Raw genomic sequence first — 21,273 nt, 5'->3', positions numbered from 1 at the left:
TGTTTTATAGAACTAATGGTTTTACATACAAGATATTGTCTTTAACCATTTGATAGTATATTTTGATTTTCCCCAGTGAAAAACAGCAAATTTATGGCAAAAAATGAAGGCAAATAAGTTAACCCTATAAACAAGCAAACAGTTACTGACCTGTTCATACAGAAGCTCTATCTGTTGAGTCTGTTGAAGAACATGTGTGGCCATCAGATGATTTAATGCGGACATCTCCACCATTTTAGTTTCAGTTTCTTGAACAGTATCTAAAAGATTTGTCAACTCCACCTGCAAAAGTAGAGCAACAATTTACATAAAAGGAATGACCAAAAATGACTATAAAGAAAACTTTAACCCTAAGAAGACAAATACAACAATTACCTGAAGAGCACGTGTTTCATCATCCAAGAATTGCTGCTGAACTCTTTGATGTTCAGATGGGAGCTCATCTGGCTCCTTGACCTCTGACTGATTAGATTTAGTGATAATTGGTGAATTTGAATTGGTAACCTGGTGCATTTTTCGTCTTGGCATTGCTTTATTAACAGCATCCTGGAAGCGTATGGCCCTTAGTTGGTCAAACTGAGACGTGATTGAATGAAGTTTCTCACTTAAAATCAAAACCTGAAGTTTACCAAATTAACTGTCAAGAGAAAAGGTGGTATGAATGAAAACTCAGCAAAGAAACTAGGAAAAGGTACTCAAAAATGCTTTCCTTGAAACTGACAATAAAATTTATCAGTGTAATTTTCAAGTGCAAGCTGATGTTTTTTTCTTTTTTTTTTTTTCATTTTCCCACAGAAAGACCTCGTCCAAGGTACATAAGGTTACAAATCAAGCATCCTCATTCCTTTTTCATTAAAAAGTGAATGTATTAAAGGAAAACAAGCTGTGATGTATAGATTATTCACCAACACTACCACCACCATCATCTAAGGCTACTGCTTCAATAACCATATGACAAGCAGCCAAGCACCCCTTAATCCAAAGTGAACAAGAATGGGTACCCCAAGAAAGAACTTTCTCTATTTAGTAAATAATAAATGGCCACCACCCAGGACCAGAAATAATTGACAAGAACAATGAAGTAGGACAAGAATCACAGTGCTATCAGACTCAAATCACATAGTACATTCAAGCTGGTAAACATGTGAGCCAGGGGGTTCTGTGTCCCAACTTTCAGACAACTTTCATGGGGTAAACAAATAAATTACTGGTTAAACCAGTGATCATTGAGCATCCTGATTTTAAGAATGATTCACATTTTTTTACAATCAACAGAAACTTTCATTAAAGAGAGAAACAAACAAGAGATACAAGAAAAAGTCTCAAAGCAATGAACAATTACAACTTCAGCAACAACAGCCCAAAATACAACCAAAAACAGAGGAAGCAGAAGAAAGAAAGAATTGACAAGGGCTGTGATTTGTACAACTGATCCAAATTTGACAACTGTGCTCATGATACTGAACTGTAGATTTGATGTGTTCAGATAATGACAAACAATAAACAAAACAGATCCACAGAAATAAAAGGGGGGAGGAGGAGGGAAATTGGACAACCAAGGAGTTAGAACCTAATAGCTTGAGGGAATTAGAAAGTTGGCATCGAAGAATGTTTAGAGTCTGCACCAAACAACAAAGAAAATATTGCTCATCAATCTATATTTCATTTGCCTCCTTCAAAAGTTCAGGATGCATATCTAAAATGAGATCCTACATCTTTGAACTCTTAAAACTGACTAGAATTTCTTAAAGAAGTGTGCTCCTTAGATAGCAACTAGCAAGCAAATATATCCCCAGTTAATATACTCAAAAAAAGAAAATAAACTAATAAAGAACCTCAAAGGCAACTTAATGACGACTAAGATTATCAACTGAGGATAGCTCAAAGGCATATTTTTATTCTTCCAAATTTCCAGAAGTGGTGAATTTGCAAAACTTGACAGCTAAAGGTGCAAAGTGGATCTAATACAACTGCATCACACAGAAACTACTTCATGCATCCAACTGTTGCAGTGGGACCCATGAACAACATAGAGCCATGACAGAATCCTCATCTCTCTCTTTTATTTCCATGACAGATTTTTTCCCTCCATAATTATTATTTTATTTTCTACAGGTTTACATGGTATCAAATATAGGGGAATAAAATAAAATAGGCACCTATTACCATGGATCAACTGGAAGGGAAGATTGATGAAACTAATCAAAGAAGGAAGGTTTATGTGCCATTGTCTTTTGGCAATCTATTCTTCTTCCTTTTATTACATTTTTAACTAATTTAATAAAATCACAGAAAAAAATGAGCTTATATGGTTATACATTTTGTAAAGGGCATACAGATGTCATACACTGCAAAGTACACTTTTCCACATTACTAGTTTCTTCTTTACTTAATAAAATTCTAATTAAATGCACAAATTTGAAAAAAAAAGTTTTCCATAAAAGAATGAAAAAGAAGATTACCAATAACAATGTTGAAGATCATATATCATTGCACTGCAATGCTACTACTTTCCTAATGCATATTATCCACTAAGGCATTTTCAAGTGAAGGAAAACAAGTCGACCAAATGAATCAAGATAGTACTAGATTCTATAAATGGAACATTCACAAATTAAAGGATGCCAAAAGAGCACATTCAAGAGAGGCCATAACCATACCACACCATGTTTGTGGGCTACAATATCAACATGAGAATTATCACTCCGCATGGTAAGCCATGCCTTTGACTTCCCACTTGTATCTTCATCATGTATCCTATTTTTGAGAATATCTATCTGTTCTTTGCAAGTTTTTATGAAGACACTAACCTACAGAAAATGAACATATTAGAAACAAATATGTAGTGCTTATAAGAAAAAATATATATATGTAACCTTGTCTTGAAAATAGGCAGCCATGTACTTATTAGTAAAAGACAAATTAAACCAGCATTTGTATGGAAATTTCAATATAGATATGCTCCAATACAAATGATAAGAATAGGTACTATATTAACATACTTCATGCTCAATGCTGTCCCTTTCTTGTTCAGTGGTGCGATGTGGATCCACATAATCCTTCCGGTGCTTCAGGATGAACTGTTCCAGAGTTTTGATGCTTTCGAGCTAACATATCAAAACAAAGTTAGTATTACACAGACTTCTACCATGAGTTCCATTAACTGTTAACATAAATTAATCAGAAGAAGGGTAAAATCAGACCCCCAAGGTACAGCCTGTGTACTATAGAGGAGACAACAGATTACATTTTCGTTCATCATACTATTACACACAAAGTCTGGATTCATTTCCTCTCAGCCATAAAGCTGAGCTAGTCTCACTCAACCTCACTCCATAAAGATTGACTTGGTGCTTGGTTGGTGAATGATTTATCTAATAAAGGAAGAGTTATGTGATCTACTATTCCAGAAGCGATATTATGAGCTGGTTAAAAAGGTGGTGAGGAGGGTAGGGTCCTGGGTCTTGGTTGACAAGAATTTCCAGAATTCATCTGCATGGGAATTTTTAAAAATCAGTCTCTTAACTCTTTAGGGGGTAAAGGATCTCTTTTCACGTTTTTTTTGTAATCGGCTTTGTTTGAGTGTTTTGATAGTTAGGGGAATACTGTCACTGTGTGCTTGGAGCCCCTACCGATTGTTCGTTGTTGCTAATTTATCCTAGATGGCAATAAAATTACTTTACCTTCTTAAAAAAGAAATAACAATGGACCTTTTTAAATGGCAAGCTGAACCAGGATTTCCAGCATTTGTCAAGGCAAGAAGGCGCCCTTTGAGGCTCACCTTGCCTAATCGCCTAATCGCCAAACAGTTTTGTACTATGTATTATAAAATAATATTTTACTTTATTTTTTGACATTATAATTATAAAATAGGCACTATTAAACTCAAAAATTCATTTTGTGTGTTTATATACTAATTTATTTTTATTATTTTCTTTTTGTTAGGGTTTAATCAATATAAACATTGCTAAATGCTGTATTGAACCCCCAAAGACTTTAAAACCTGAACCAGTAAGTAAGGAAGAACTTAAAATATTGTCTAATCAACACATTGCTAAATGCTGTACTGGTTCAACTTAAAACTGAACCAGTACTACTACTATGTTTTCTAATCAACACATTTTCTTCTTTTTTTCCTATAACAAAAATAAGGGTTCAGCCCCTATATTTTTTGAATTTTCTTTTCCTTCTTCTTTTTCTTCTCATGAATATGTTGATTTTCTATACTTTCACATGAACTCTTTACTTTTCTTATGAAAATTATGAATAATTCTTAAGGAAATATGGTTATGGTACCTAGGGAACTACCCTAGGATCTATGTTTTCTACATAAAAAAACCCATCACCTAGGTGCCCGCCTAGGGTGACAAGGCGCCCCCCTGTCGCCTAGCCTCACCTTGGTGCCTTGAAAACTATGATTTCCAGTATGACACATCAACTATAAAAGTAAAGTTAATATCAATGAAATGTAAAACAAGTTGAGATGATAGTTTTAAACCATGCACATACCGTTCTAAGAGCAGCTTTGGTAAAAGTTGATCTTTGGCGAGGTTTATGCATAATGAAGGATGCTAATATAGCTGCCGTTTTGGACTGTCAAAAGTCAAATCCACAATATGGCAACACTGGTTTAGTAACTCCTCTTGGATAAGAAATAAGTAAATAATTAAAATCAAAACAGAAAATAAAATGTAGCTTAAACAAGAACTTTCTAATAGACTCTTATTTATCCCAAATATATTTATAGGAAAACTACTGTAAGCATTTTAGGGTAAAAGAAGACAACCAATAAACATTTTTTACACTGTTTGTATCACCACTTCACAAGTAGTTCAATCTGATAATTATTCTGGAAAGTTCCCAAGTAGTTCAAAATAGGAAATCAAGACTAAAAAGTACGACTCCTGCAGACAAAAAAAATTGTAGCTTAAACAAGAACCTTCTAGTAGACTCTTATTTATCCCAAATATATTTATAGGAAAATTACTGTAAGCAATTTAGGGGAAAAGAAAAGAAAACCAATAAACATTTATACACTGTTTGTATCACCACTTCACAAGTAGTTCAATCTGACAATTATTCTGGAAAATTCCCAAGTAGTTCAAAATAGGAAATCAAGTGTCTCCATCATTGGTTAGAAAAATCATATTTGAAAAGTTAATATAATGTGTAAAAAGGATAACAAATAAATAGTGCACGTAGTGCTATTTATTAATTTAATAAAATGCAATTTTTGTTAGTAATATTACACTGTTTGTATCACCACTTCACAAGTAGTTCAATCTGATAATTATTCTGGAAAGTTCCCAAGTAGTTCAAAATAGGAAATCAAGACTAAAAAAGTACACGACTCCTGCAGACAAAAAAAATTGTAGCTTAAACAAGAACCTTCTAATAGACTCTTATTTATCCCAAATATATTTATAGGAAAATTACTGTAAGCAATTTAGGGGAAAAGAAAAGAAAACCAATAAACATTTATACACTGTTTGTATCACCACTTCACAAGTAGTTCAATCTGACAATTATTCTGGAAAATTCCCAAGTAGTTCAAAATAGGAAATCAAGTGTCTCCATCATTGGTTAGAAAAATCATATTTGAAAAGTTAATATAATGTGTAAAAAGGATAACAAATAAATAGTGCACGTAGTGCTATTTATTAATTTAATAAAATGCAATTTTTGTTAGTAATATCTCAAAATATTGAATTTACTTAGGCCCAGCTTCCAAACCCACATGTCTGTGTTTCACAATGGCATACATGCCATGGCAGGCTGTATGAGAGAACAAAGACATTTTATGATTCAAGATTGTAAGTTCACTCTGTTTGATATAGGACAAAATCTTTCAGACCACATTACCAAGATACTGAGAAGGAAAAGATGAAAGCAAAAATTAACTTGAAGAACAACAAGAATATTTTCTCCTCTTGGCTTATCCTAGAGTAGATGGAGGCCCAGAGGGTGACTCTCAGGTAGTGATGAGTTGGATGAAAGGGAGGTGAGACTCTCATTGGGTTTATTGGCACTGTATCAGGGAGGCCTGGTCATTAGCTGCAAGAGAGACTATCTAGTTCCAAGGATTTGGCGATTTTGCTATAGCATAGCTGATTCCTTATCTAATAAGGCTAAGCCCATACAGAAAGGCCCAGCCCACTATTCCCACTACACACACCAGCCAGGACCAAATGATGCCCAAGGCCTTAAACCGCCTATCAAATATGTTTACATCTGTAGGCCATATGGATCAAGTTAGTTACGATACCAGGTGCCCTTCATATCTGGTTGCAACAGCCTATATAAGGCAGTCCTGAATAATAATTAGGTAGCTCAGATTACCTCAATTATCTCACTTCTCTCTCTGTTTGCTCAGGAGGAAAGGCTTTCATCAAAGAAGCCCATCATGTGTAGTTCTCACAAAATTAATTTCAGAGCCATCACTTCTCTCTCTGTTTGCTCAGGAGGAAAGGCTTTCATCAAAGAAGCCCATCATGTGTAGTTCTCACAAAATTAATTTCAGAGCCATCAGTTTTCACCGATGCCGGTGACTAGGTCAGCAACGCTTTGTCACCTAACTGCCTAGGTGATGAGTATTTTAATATATATATAAATATATATATATATATTATATATATATATATATATATACTTATGATAGCTCCCTAGGTTTCATAGCAATAAGCAACTATCTTTAACTAATAATTACCATAATCCTCATGAAAAGTATAAACCCCACATCAAAAGATAGAAAATCAACATATTTATGAGAAGAAAAATAAGAAAGGAAAGAAAACATACAAAACATAGGGGTTAAGCCCTTGTTTTGGTCCTAGGAAGAAGCAAAAGATTATGTGAAGTCCTATTGATTGTTCTTGTGTGTCAATTATATAAAATCTTCAAGTTATTTCTTACTTATCAATTCAGGTTTTAAAGTCCTAAAGGGTTCAAGACTGCCACTGGCTTCTGTATCAACTGAACCCAAACAAATAAGGAAATAATAAAAAGAAACTAGTATAAGAATAATCATATTAATGCTATAAACCCACAATATGAATAATTTAGTCTAATATAAATTGTACTCCTATTAATATCATAAAATAAAAATATAAAAATACTATGTGGTGCATTAAATATTATATGTAGGTGATTGGGCAAGGCAACCCTCCAAGAATGCCTTATTGCCTAGGCATCATCTTGACAACTATGTCAGCAGCAATGGATGAACAGGTAACAAAGATTGAAGGAGAATTACAAAAGGTTACCAGTGAGGTACAAGAGATAAAGAACCCCATTACAGTGATGTCCAACCAGTATGAGCATCAATGAAAAAGGGTTTCTCCCTCTTCTCCGGAGACAACCCTATCTCATGGATTTTCAAGGCCAAGTGATTCTTCGAATACAATGAGACCCTGGGCTACCAACGAGTTGCAGTTGCCATTGTCCATATGGAAGAGGAGGCAAATTAGGCAATATTGTGGTACCAATGAATGATATCATCAAACTCATCCCCAATTGTCGTCATCGGATTTCTCAAAGGCTCTATGTTCCAAATTTGGCCTATCCAACTATGAGGATTCGAATCAGTTAATCTTGAAGCTAAAATAGCATTATTTGGTCAAAGAGTATCAAAACAAGTGTGAGATGTTAGCCTCTTATGTTTCTAACTAGCCAGAGAAGGCACTCGTCTGTTTTGGAGGGCTCCAGGAGATCATCTGGCTGGAAGTCAAGGCATTGCAACTGGCCACGGCTATGGTTGCTACAAGCCTAATCCGATTACAAGAAGAATGACTTAATTGATTGAAGAGACTACAGCAGTAGCACGAGCCCATCCATAAATCACCACCCTGGCTAGACCTAAAATGAAAGGATGCAAAGCCAAACAAGCCAGATCCCAACTTCCAATGAATGACTAACTGGAGAAGCTAAGTTAGTTAAAGATGCAGGCCTGTAGAAAGTGTCAGCTCTTCCACAACTGTGATGACAAGTTCTCTCCCAGTCATAAATGTAAGAAGCAACAAGATTTTTGTCTTGTGCATGGATGACGAAGAAGATGAGACAACTGATCCCAAGCAACCAGACGATAACAACTCAAAAGACAAGGAAGAGACCCCAAAGATATAATTGCAAGCTTTGACCAACCAAACTAAGTTGAGGATGATGAGGATTGAAGACAAGCTCAAGAACCATTCTATTTCAATTTTAATAAATAGTGGGAGCACCTTATAGCTTTTTACTAAGTTATTGGCCTGCTACATGGGCCTCACTGTCAATACACCCAGAGCAGAATGCAGAATTCTAGGGATGAAGAATGGATGATTCAACCCTACCCCAAGGGTCGTTTATATAGAAAGTAAAATTAAAGATATTATAGAGAGGCCCTTGTAGGGCAACACTATATAGAGAATTTAAAGAGAGGCCCTTGAAGGGCTGAAGTGAAAAAAAAATAATAAATAAAAGAAAACAATACAATAAGGACTACAATAAAATGGTACATTAGGGAGTTTCACACTCCCCCTCAAACTAATGCAGAGGCATGAGCATCGGTTTGCTTACAAAAAATAAGTGTTTGGATCTCGTCATGGCCTTTGTGAAGATGTCAACAACTTGCATATCAGAGGCAGCATGAGGGAGAGAGATAGAGTTTGCAAGAAACATGTCGCGGATAAAGTGGCAATCCACCTCAATATACTTTGTCCTTTCATGAAAGACAGGATTAGAGGCAATCTTAATAGCACTAGTGTTATCCGCATACAGAGGAATGGGTGTAGGAGAGGAATGACCCAATTCCTGAAATAAAGATTGAAAACAAACAACTTCACTACAAATAAATGGCATTGCCTTGAACTCTGCTTCTGTAGAGGACTTGGAAACAGTCTGTTGTTTCTTGCATTTCCATGAAATTAGAGTCACCCATGAAGACACACCACCTGGTAGTGGAGCGGCATGTGTCGGGGAATCTAGCCCAATCTGCATCAGCATAGGCCTTTAGTTGGAGAGAAGAAGATGAAGAGAAGAAAAGACCCTGTGATAAAGAGCCTCACATATAGCGGATGATTCAATGCACCGTTAGGTGTCAGGACGAGTCATTGTCAAATAGATGAGAGACCCTACAAGTTGACGATAGAGGGAAGCATCAAGAAGTAGGGAGCCTTCTAATTTGAATAATTTGCCATTCAGCTCCAAGGGAGTATCAACCTATTTATCATCAGTGAGGTTGGCCAACTTAACAAGATCAGAGGCATGCTTGTGTTGGTAGACAAAATAACCTCAAGAGCTCCATTGAACTTCAAGTCCCAAGAAATAGTTAAGAGGGCTGAGATCTTTTATGTGAAAGGAACTGTGGAGAAGCGACTTGAGGTCCTGGATTCCTTCTATATCATCTCCAATCAACAATATGTCATCCACATACAGTAAGAGAATGGTAAGGCCCTGGGGTCTTTTCCGAACAAAGAGAGTAGTCTGATGCACTTTGGCTATATCCAACTTGCACAACAACATCTCTGAATTTTTCAAACCAAGCTCAAGGGGCTTGCTTGAGCCCATAAAGGGACTTCTTTAGCCGACAAACGAGGGAGGGATCACTATAATACCCTGGAGGAGGTTTCATATATATTGTTTCTTTTAGAAGCCCATGTAAAAAGGCATTTTTCATATCCAATTGAAAGATCATCCAAGAGTGAGCAGCAGAGAGGGCTAAAAGAACACAGACTATAGTAATCTTGGCTACTGGAGCAAAGGTCTCTTCGTAGTCAACGCCATACTCTTGCATATATCCCTGTGCCACAAGCCTGGCTTTGTAACAGTCTAGAATCCCATCAGATTTAAGCTTGATGGAATAGACCTATTTGCTCCCAATAATAGAGCCATCTGAAGGTGTTGGGACAAGGTCCGAGGTGTCATTCTCATGCAAGGCTTGAATCTCTGCACCCATGGCTTCTTACCACTAAGGGCTTCTACTAGCTTGTTGGTAAGAATAAGGAATATCTGTAGAGGTCAAAACGGCAAAGAAGGAGCTATGGTTTGAAAGAAAACCATAGCGGTCAGGTGGTCTAGAGAGACAAGCAGAACGACATAAAGGTACAAGAGGAATAATTGAGGAATCTAAAACTGAGGCATCACTTGCTGGGTTGTCTGTGATGGGCGAGGGATCTAGACTAGGAGGAAGAGGAGTCATAGGCGTAAGAGCTGGACCACGAACCCGCTTGCGAGAGAAGATGAGAAGTTCCTTCTCAATAGTGGATGACGAAGTATCCTGTGGTTAAAAATCATGCAAAACTAAAACAGAGGGTGCAGATAACTTGGCAATTCTTGAAAATAAAGGAGATATGCTCAAGAAAAATCACATTTCGAGAAATATAAATAATGACGTGTTGAGGGATCATAACAAAGGAATCCTTTGTGGTTAGGGCTATACCCCACAGAAGCGCACATTACAGATTCAGCTGAAAGCTTTGAACATTCATGAGGAAGAAGATGAACAAAGCATAGACACCCAAAGACATGAAAATGGAAAAGATCTGGGGGCATCCAAACATCTTTTGATGAGGAGAAATGTTAGAAAGCACAAAAGATGGGATACAATCGATCAGATATACTACAGTGCTAGTGGCCTCAAACCAGAATGTGGAAGGCACATGTGATTCTTATGGGAGAGTCCTTATAACACTGAGAATGTGACCATCCTTTCTTTCTGGCACACCATTTTGCTAAGCAGTATCTGGGCAGCATCATTGGACTTGTATGCCATGATGGTTCAGGTAAGCCAAAAATTCTCCGTCACTATATTCTCCCCCTGAGTCTGAGCGTAAGGTTTGCACATTTGCTTGGAAACAAACTCAAACCATGTTATGAAACAACCTAAAGGTTGGAAAATTTTCTGACTTGTGTTTGGGAAAGTAGATCAAAGTGTACCTGGTACAGTCATCAATGAATAGCACAAAATACTTTTATCCCATTCAAGAAACAACAAAAGAAGTCCAAACATCACTATGAAAATTTTCAAAAGGTGAAGTAGCAAGTTCAGCTCGATGAGTGAATGGTAAAATATGACTCTTACTCAAACAACAAAAACACAAGATGTATCAAAGGATTTTATAGAAGGAATTTTAGTTTTAATAAAACCAGACTCAAATAAGTATTTAAGTTTTTTAGAACTTGGGTGGCCCAAGCATTTATGCCACAAATCCCAAACATATTTTCTCTAACTCAAAGCAAGACTTAATGTAGAAGAGCTCAAATAAGTAGAGGATGATGCTGATGGAGATTTCTCAAACTCAAATGCAAACAAGCGGCCCATCTTACGCCCCTTCCCTTTCACCTTCATAGTGCACTGGTCCTGAATCAAACAACCATCAGAGGAAAAGGTTAGAATGTGACCTTCATCAACTAATTGACCAACTGAAATAAGGTTGATTGCAAGTTTAGGAACAAGGAAAGTTTTAGCAAGGGACAGAGAATTTGAGGGGGAAAGTTTGATACACAAGTCATCACTCCCAATGATATCAAGTTTCTCACCATTAGCAGTGACAATATGTCTATATTTGGTCTCAGACAATCTGTTTGAAGGTTCAAGATAGGCCCCGATTATATGATTTGTAGCACCAGAATCAATTATCCAAACGTGAGGGAAAAGAGCAATAACCGAGGAACTACTAGATAGGCTATTAGCAGAAAAGGCAAATGAGATAGCAGAGGATACCAGTTGTTGTATCTCTTCCTTATTCATGGAAGCAAAGGATTCTCCCTTGGCAATAGGGGTATCGAACACTCGTCCCTCAGACGCCTGATAAGCTTGTAATTGATTCTTCTTCATGGGTCCCTTGGGTGGATGAATTGGGCAATTTGGAATGATATGTCCATGTTGTTTGCAATATGTGCAGACATTCTTCTTTTTGCAATGAGAGGCCATATGTCCATATCCTTTACACTCATAGCATTGAGTTTTAGAAGGGTCTTTTCCACCAGATTTCCTATTCCCTTATGCAATAAAAACAATATCAATCCCTGAATCAAGATGTTTCCCTTCTACGTTTACAGTAGTTACGAGTTTAGTTTCTTCCTTCAACAACTCTCCCATCATAGAGTCTAAGTCTGGAAGAGTTCCTTTACTCAAAATATTTAACCAAATTATTTCATACTTAGGTCTCATCCTTATGAGAAGCTAGTTAACTTTCCAATTTTCAAAATGTTTCTGCAAATACTTGACACATTCAATGGGATTAGAAGATTCAGTATGAACAAGTTCATATTCAGCCCAAAGATCAATAAAGCCTCAATAGTATTCTTGTATCATTTTGTCCCCTTGACAATAGGCAAAGATTTCAGATTCAATCTGGTATTTCTAGGACATATTGGACTGATGATATACCTTTTTCAAATAAGCATACATCTCATAAGCAGTCCTCAGTCTTCTCATGGGAACACTAATGTGAGGCGCAATGGAGCTCAAAATCCAGGAGACTAAGGCCCTGTTTGGTGCATCTTTTCCCGTGGTCTTTTGGCTGCTTACAAACCGGGAAGACCAAAAATCGGTCTATTCCCGTTTGGCACGCGGAAGATCTCGCTGCCAAAAGATGGGGTGCCGAAAAGACGCGAGAAGCCCATTTTGGGCTGATTTCGGGAAGCTCCAAATGAAGCTTCCCGTGTCTTCCGCGCTTTAATCTTGTGTGGAAAGACCTGAAACAATGCACGAAAAGATGCGTGTTTACCTAACGGTCTTCGGGCTGCCCAAATCTTATGTCGAAAGCTCAACGCGTCTATTGACTGTCAGAGCTACGAGAAGATCTTCTCAAAAAGACTTGCCAAACGGGCCCTAATTTTCCATTGTCTAGCTTCCATTGTGTATAGGCTTTACTATCAGCCTCAGCCTCATCAGGTTTACATATAGTCCCATTCAAGTAACCTTTAAGACCTTTTCTCTCAACATAGAAATCAAAATGGAACTTCCACATATTGTAGTTAGTTCAATCAAATTTTACAAGGAAAAAGTCAACCTCTTCAGCCATCATAAATGAGCAAAAAACCAACCCAGAATAGCAGCACTGATGTTGGTAATGCACTCAAATCAGCAATAACAAGGCAGAAAATTACTTCAACCGAACACATAATTCTTCAGAAAAGTAAAATTAGGGCTGAAGCATGAAATTCAGGCAAATCCAAGGCAACTTCAGCAAGAACCTTTATAGAAGAATAAAAGATCCTCCAATAAACATCACAGAATTAGGGCAGCACAAACTAGGGTTCCAAGGACTGATAACCAAGAGAAGAAAATACCCTAGGGCAGTACAAAACTAGGATTCCAAGGACTGATAACAGTCAATCATGACAATAGTATGATGCACCAACCTGAAATGAGATATTTTCCAGATCAGCTTGAAGAGAAAACCTGATGTCTGTTGAAGTTCAACAGTCGGAAGCATGAGAAAACGAAAGAAAACAGGTCTGAAACTGCTGCTGTTGAGGGAGGAAGAAGTCAGACTGTTGAGATGCCTTAATCGTGACTATTCAAAACTGAACCATAACAAGCAAAGCTGCTGCCACCCTGGAGAAACCAGTACACAGACGGAGGAAGAAAAAAAAAATCTGCTGCCGCCCAGGAGAGAAGACCAGAACTCCTCCAAGACTTGTCAGTTCCCACTGATTTTCTGAGAGGAAAAGAAGGATCTGGGCAACACAGCCAGTCAGAAATCCTTCTAAACAGAAGCTTCCAAGAGGAACTAGGGTTAGGATTGAAGAGAACAGCCAGTCAAAAATCCTTCCAAACAGAAGCTTCCAAGAGGAACTAGGGTTAGGATTGAAGAGAACAACCCTAACACCAGCCAAAACACCCTGAGAACAAAAAACCCCTAATATGCCCAACGAATGAGCAAGAAAAGAGCAGAGATTATAGAGGAGCCTACTCTGATACCATGTCAACAGACCCAGAGCAGAATACAGAATTCTGGGGATGAAGAATGGATGATTCGACCCTACCCCAAGGGTCCTTTATATAGAAAGTAAAATTAAAGATATTACAGAGAGTCCCTTGTAGGGCAACACTATTTAGAGAATTTACAGAGAGGCCCTTGCAAGGCTGAAGTGAAAAAAAATAATAAATAAGAGAACAATACAATAAGGACTACAATAAAATGGTACATCAGGGAGTTTCTTCACACTCACAACCCAACCTATTGAGCCCCTTCCAATGTATGTGGCTGATGGAAATCATATTAATTGTGCTGGTATTTGCCAAGGAATTGAACTAAGGATACAAGGAAATAGATTCATGGTGGATCTCCACCCCTAGAGTTTTGAGGAGCAGACTGGTCCAAAGCTAACAATGCAATTTACTTTGAATGGATAGACCTATTTCCTAAGGGGTCAAGGCCCAACCAATCCCCAACATGAAATGAACTAGTCAGTCCTTAAATACTGTCAGCACAAGGGCCTAAGGGACTCCCTCCAACAAGGGCCCAAGACCACCGGATACTTGTCCTCCCTAGAGCAACTCAATCAAATGTCTACCCTTACTAGTATCCATATTTTCAAAAATAAAAAATTGAACACATAGTCAAAGACCTACTAAATAAGAGATGGATTTAATCTAGCTTGAGCCCGCATTCAACCCCAACCCTTCTTGTCAAGAAAAGGGACCTAGAGATTTTTTGTAGACTACCGAACTCTTAACCGGGTTACCGTCAAGGACTGGTTTCCCATACCAGTAATTAATGAACCATTGGATGAGCTAAGGGGGCTGAAGTGTTCTCTAAATTGGACTTGCAGTCTTCTAATCATCATCATATCCGAGTTCACCCATATGACATGCACAAAACAACTTTTAGAACTCATTGGGGCCACTACGAGTTTTTGGTCATGCCATTTGGCCTAACAAATGCACACTCAACATTCCAACTATGATGAATGAAATATTCCAGCCATTCCTGTGATGTTTCCTTCTGTTTTTTTTTTTTTTTGATGATATATTGATATATAGCAAGGATTGGGGCTCACAGTTGACCCACTTAAGGAAGACATTTGAAGTCCTACATCACAACATGCTCTATGCCAAAACCATCTAAGTGCACTTTCGGCAATCTGAAGTACACTATCTAGGCCACATTTTGAAGGTAGGACAGGTTAAGGCAGATCTAGGACATGCCCAGTTAGCCAAGGCCCATGTCAGTTTGTGGTTTCCATGGGTTTCTAGATCTAACCAGGTACTATTGAAGATTCATCAAAGGCTATGGGTCCATTGTAGCACCCTTAACCAGGCTATCAAAGAAGGGTTCCTTTACATGGGATGGCAAGGCTTAACAGGCTTTAAGACACTAAAGCAAGTTGTGGCTTCACCTCCCACTCTCATGCTACCAAACTTTTCTCAAGAGTTTACCATTGAATGTGATGCCTCGGGAATTGGCATTAGTGTTGTACTCACTCAAAATGGGTATCCTATTGTTTTCTTCAGTAAGGTTCTCTCTCCATACTCCCAATCCAGGTCTACTTATGAGGAGTTAATGGCATTAGTCTTGTCAGTTTAGACATGGTGTTCCTATCTCTTCGGCTGACCTTTTGTTATTAAAATAGACCACTAAAGCCTCAAGTATATGCCGCAGTAACATGCCCATAGACCTGAACAACAGAAGTTGTTTTATAAGCTTTTGGGTTTTGATTACAGAGTAGTGTAAACCAGGAGATTCAAACAAAGTTGCAAATGTTCTGTCAAGGGCCAATGAACTCCACTCTCTATCTGAATCCAGACAAGTATACCCCATTTTTTTGAAGATCAATAAAGAAAAAAATAATCATTCAATAGAACAGAAAGATACAAGGTTTTGGTGACAAGAAGTCACCCCAAAACATATAAGAGAGATCCAAAGTAGAAACAAAAATATTACAACTAGACTTAAATATTCAAAGTGTTTCAAAAGTGAGCTCTGAAATTTGCTTTGCTTAAGCCTTCCACTTCTGGCAAAGCTAAAACCAAATCTACAATCTTTGAACTGATGACAGCCCCTAACTCTCTGTTGCTTCTAATTCTTCCCTTGAAAATCCTCTTATTTCTTTCCTTCCAAACCTCCCAGCATACAGCAAAAGGAACAAACCAGATAATTTTTGCTTTAATGCTTCCACGCACCCCCGGCCAGCAGCCAAAGATCACCATACAGTCTCTAGGATCCCAACCATCCATGTTGAAAAGGTTGAATAAGTAAGCCCCAATACTCCTAGTGAAGCTGCAGTGCACCAGTAGATGAAGAATAGACTCCTCATCTGACAAGCAAAGTGGGCATCTACTAGGAAACTGATGGACATTATTTTTCAGATTGTCTTGAGTCAGGATACTCCCCATTGAGATAAGCCAAGCAAAAGCCACCACCCTTGGGGGATGGCTTCCCCCAAACCCCTTCAACTGAATCAGACTGTGCATGATTTCTGGACAGAGCTTTGTAAAGAGACATCACTGAGAATCTTCCATTTTTACTTTCTTTCCACCATCTAGCATCTGGTAGTGACAATCTCACATCCACCTCTTGAAGCTTCGCCAACAGCCCCACACATTCCTCTATTTCCCAGTCAAACAAAGGTCTTCTAAATTTAGGACACCACACCACTGACCCATTGCTAAGTTCATACATTGAGAAATAGACACACCTTTATTACTTAGACTGTAAAGAAAGCCTAGGATATAGCTCACACAACTTTCCAATCCCAATCCAGTTATCCTCCTAGAATTTCACACTTGAACCACTCCCCACTTTATAATCAAGAAATGACTGAATCAAGAGTTAAATTTCATAATCCCTTTCCAGACAGTCACCCCATAGGAAGATTGAATCTCTCTCACATCCCACCCAAAATTCACCAATCCTTATTTCCAACCACCGCCCTTCTCCATAGAGCTTCCCTTTCTTTACCAAACCTCCAAACCCATTTCCCCAACAAAGCCTTATTAAAAGTTCCCAGCCTTCTCACTCCCAAGCCCCCATCCTTCTTGTCCCTGCAAACCAAGTCCCATCTCACCAAATAATATTTCTTTTTTTTTTATGAATGAAGAAACTTATTAGTCACAGAAATGTTACAAGCATCCCAAGAAGAGGCACGAGGTGCAACCTCTTCAGAAAAACTAAACACAGATTCTCAAATTCAAACCCCTCAATGCCTCAAAGAATTTTGTTGATATCCCATTAACCAAAATTGAGATGGATACAGATGAGATGCATGCAAACATCCAACTTCTCCATTTCTCCCCAAAATGCATCCAACTTCCTCAAAGAAACCCCATTTTACATAATCATACGCCTTTTCCAAATCGATCTTTACTCCACCTTCCCCACTTCTTATCCTCGCATCCACACATTCACTAGCAATCAGAATTCCGTCCAAAATCTGATGCCCATGAACAAAAGCCATCTGAGTGGGACCCACCCAAATGAAGGACCTCTTTGGCAATGGTTTTGTATGGGCTTGATATCAAACTTAAAGACCTAAAATCCTTCAACCTGGCTGCACCTACAACCTTTGGAATAAGAACAATGAAGTTAGAATTTGCAAATTTTTCAATCTTCATCTCCACCCAAACTTCCCTAAACATCTCAGGTAGATCCTTTTTATGATATTCCAACACATCTTATAGAAAGCAACATTAAATCAATCTGGTCCAAGTGCCTTATCTTGTTTCATTTTCTTAATCACATCCACCACCGCATCTACCTCAAAATCTCTATCCAACCATGCTTTCAGCTCCCCATCTAGTTGTGGAAAATCCAGCTCCCCTAATTGACAAAATCTACTAGACATGGCTTTATAAAGATTCCCATACAATTTGTAAATTTCCTCAACTATTTGCTGCTGGTCCTCAATAACCCAACTCCTTCTAATCTCAATATTGAATTTTTCCTCCCTCTCACCATAGCCTGAAAAATGGCAGTATTTTTGTCCCTCTCCTTCAGTCACAATGCTCTAGCCTTTTGCCTCCAAGAGACCTCTTCAAAGTGAAGAAGTCTCTCCACCTCCTCCTTTAGCCTTTCTCTCTCCAATCTCCCTTCCCTAGACAGGGAATCATCTTCTTCTAGCCTGTCCAAATGCGACAACCTTTCCAGCACCACCTTTTTCCTTGCCTCCAGTTTTTTTAGCATGATGAATCCAGCTGAACCCATGAACTGATAGGAACACCACTTTTGCTCCACAAACTCTAAGAAATTGGGATGTCCCATCCACATATTTTCAAATCTGAATGGCTTCGGACCATTCACTCTCCTGCATTCCTTTAGTAGGATAGGTTTGTCACCAGACAAAGAGAACAAGAGTTTCTCGAACCACATTCTCCTGCATCCAATCCCAATTGCCATTCATCAGAAATCTATCCAGCCTCCTAAGAATTGGTGTTCCTGCCCTTGCTGGCCAAGTTGAAAGAAGAAGCCCAACAGGACCCCACTCTAACCCAAATCTGAACCAAACCGCTTGCTAATGTCACCTCCAGACCTAGGTAATCCCTCAGACAAATGGATCTCCTCTACAAGGGAAGATTTGTGCCGCCTGCCTCTTCACCATTATTAAATCAGCTCATCCAACTCTTCCATGATCAGCAACTGGAGGACATTCTGGTATCCTCAGAACCTACAAACGGCTATCTTCCCATTTCTATTGGCTGGGTATGAGAAAGATGATCCAGGATTGGGTTGCTCAACGTACAATTTGCCAGAAATACAAACAACTCTCAAAAACTTGTTGGATTATTGCAACCCTTACCTAGACCAGACAAGGTTTGGAATGAGGTTAGTATAGACTCCACCACTGGACTTTCACTCCTTACAAGGGAATCTGTCATCATGGTGGTCGTAGACCGACTCACCAAATACAGCCACTTTGTGGCTTTATCCCATCCATTTACTGCAGTCTAGGTGGCAAAACACTTGTACAGGAGGTGGCATGGTTGCATGGCACTCCCAGTCCATCCTCTCAAACCGGGACCCCATCTTTATGAGTGACTTTTGGACTGAATACTTCAAGGCCAGAGGCAGCAAGTTCTTACATTCCACCAGCCTATCACCCCCAAACTGATGGCCAAACGTAGTTTATTAACCATTGCTTGGAGAGATATCAAGATGTTTTGCAAGAGAGAAACTGATACGTTGGCCCCATTCACTACCTTGGGCCGAGCTATAGTATAACTCTACCTATCATGTTTCCACAAGGACGACTCCATTTCAGGCTTTATATGGGTGGAACCCTCCATCCATCCCACCCCATGAGTAGGGATCCACGGTGGTGACTAAAGTGGATGAACAGCTTATCAACGTGATGAGATTCTACAATCATTGAAGGCTCACCTTTCACCAGCTCAACAACTGATGAAGTCCAATTATGACAAGCATCACCTACACTCGGAGTTCCAGGTTGGCGACTGGGTTTACCTGAAACTCCAACCCTATCCCCAATCATCCATAGCAAAAAGAGTGATGTAGGACCAGCTCAGTTCTAGTCCTTAGAGAATGTTATTGGCTTCTTGATCAGAATTTTATGGCTGTTGATGGCTGTAATGGCTTCTTGAAGGAATAAGAGAGAAAATACCTGGAACCACTCACCATAGTTAGCATAAGCTGAAGAGAATTCAATAAACTTCATTGCTTTTGTGTAAGTCAATACATATTTATAGACTCTAAACTCGCAATAATCCTAGGAATCAAACTGTTAGACTCATAATTGTCAAAGGAGTCAAAACCATTAGACTCAATAATCCTAGTAGAACTCAAACTAAGCTGTCATATCCTACTTCAATTCAAAGAAGACTCTAACTCTAATCCTACTTATGCAATGACTGAAATTTTAAACACAAACAAACTAAGACTAGACAAATTAAACCCTATCATTGGAGCCCAGAAAATTGCAAGACGACAAAAATACCCCTACTGTCCAAACATACAAAAATACAAAATTTCATAAATTCCAATTTTGGCCCATTTTACATTACTAAGAGTATAGGGGCAGTGGCCTATCGACTACAGCTACCAGATACTTCCTGCACCCTGTCTTTCACATTTCACTTCTGAAGAAGGCCTTCCAACCCATAGCTACTGCCAGTCAAACCCAGCCTGAATTTACTGAAGAAGGCCAGCCCATTGTTGAACCCAAGGCACTCATTGATCAGCACTGGGTATGTGCAGGAAACATATTGGTTGAGGAGGTACTAGTATAAACGACCCACTTACCACAGGAGGAAACTACATGGAAAAACACTCACCACCTTGCTTACTCCACTATACACCAGCCAGGACTGGATGATGCCCAAGGCTTTAAACCACCCATCAAATATGTTTACATTCGTAGGCCATGTGGATCAAGTTAATTATGATATCATGTCCCCTTCACATCTGGTTGCAACAGCCTATGTAAGGCAGTCTTAAATAATAATTGGATAATTCGGATTCCCTCAAAATTCTCTCTTCTCTCTCTTTTTGTTCAGGAAGACAACGCTCCCTCAAAGAAGCCCCTGTGGTGAGCAGTTCTCACCAGGGCCCTTCCCTACCAGATTAAGGTAGCTCTTTCCTATTTTTTGTGGCTCAGTTTATGTGATGAGTGACAGCCTTCAGGCCATCTAATTTCCTTGTATCTATTCCAATACTCTCTTACTCCACTATACACCAGCCAGGACTGGATGATGCCCAAGGCTTTAAACCACCCATCAAATATGTTTACATCCGTAGGCCATGTGAATCAAGTTAATTATGATATCATGTCCCAACAGCCTATGTAAGGCAGTCTTAAATAATAATTGGATAGTTCGGATTCCCTCAAAATCCTCTCTTCTCTCTCTTTTTGTTCAGGAGGACAACGCTCCCTCAAAGAAGCCCCTGTGGTGAGCAGTTCTCACCAAGGCCCTTACCTACCAGATTAAGGTAGCTCTTTCCTATTTTTTGTGGCTCAGTTTATGTGATGAGTGGCAGTCTTCAGGCCATCTAATTTCCTTGTATCTATTCTAATACTCTCTTTATTCTACAAAATAAGAGCAAGTATATCACTAAATATGTATCAGAAAAAAAACAGACTTTTGAGAAGAAAAGACTGTTTAGAAAGTTGCAAAAATTCAAAAGAAGGTAGCAGAAATCAGAGTTCAAGAGGAGAGAAGAAGAAGAAGAAGGTGGTGGCAACTTGGGTTCAGAGAGAGAGATTTTTTTAACATAATCCCTTCTCTTACTCCCTTAATTCTATTTCATTAAGTTAAACTTTAGTAATTTACAGAGAAGCCCCTAGTTGGGCAGAAAATTAAAAAGACATAACATAAGAAAGAATAAAGCCCAG

The 21,273-nt window shown here is 38.6% G+C and overlaps 1 protein-coding gene across 10 annotated transcripts in view; it reads right to left on the bottom strand.

Moving 5' to 3' along the window:
* The window catches only part of LOC104590789 (syntaxin-81-like), a 54,524-nt gene that overhangs the window by 12,062 nt on the left and 21,189 nt on the right, over nt 1-21,273 (bottom strand). For 8 of the 10 annotated variants that reach the window (XM_088896311.1, XM_010249530.3, XM_088896313.1 and 5 more), the window contains 5 exons: nt 4,510-4,593; nt 3,003-3,107; nt 2,661-2,810; nt 376-618; nt 151-282 (listed from right to left, as the gene is read on the bottom strand). In XM_088896311.1, coding sequence (XP_088752437.1) covers nt 151-282; nt 376-618; nt 2,661-2,810; nt 3,003-3,107; nt 4,510-4,593 — 714 coding nt within the window. The remainder of the gene's footprint in view (nt 1-150; nt 283-375; nt 619-2,660; nt 2,811-3,002; nt 3,108-4,509; nt 4,594-21,273) is intronic. The other 2 variants (XM_088896316.1, XM_010249535.3) reach the window with 2 other exon arrangements.

This window comes from Nelumbo nucifera, chromosome 1 (assembly GCF_055504915.1).
Source record: "Nelumbo nucifera cultivar China Antique chromosome 1, China Antique-T2T, whole genome shotgun sequence".
In the NCBI taxonomy this organism is placed as follows: domain Eukaryota; kingdom Viridiplantae; phylum Streptophyta; class Magnoliopsida; order Proteales; family Nelumbonaceae; genus Nelumbo; species Nelumbo nucifera.
The sequence above is the reverse complement of the archived record's forward strand: the minus strand, read 5'-3'. Positions and strand labels throughout refer to the sequence as shown.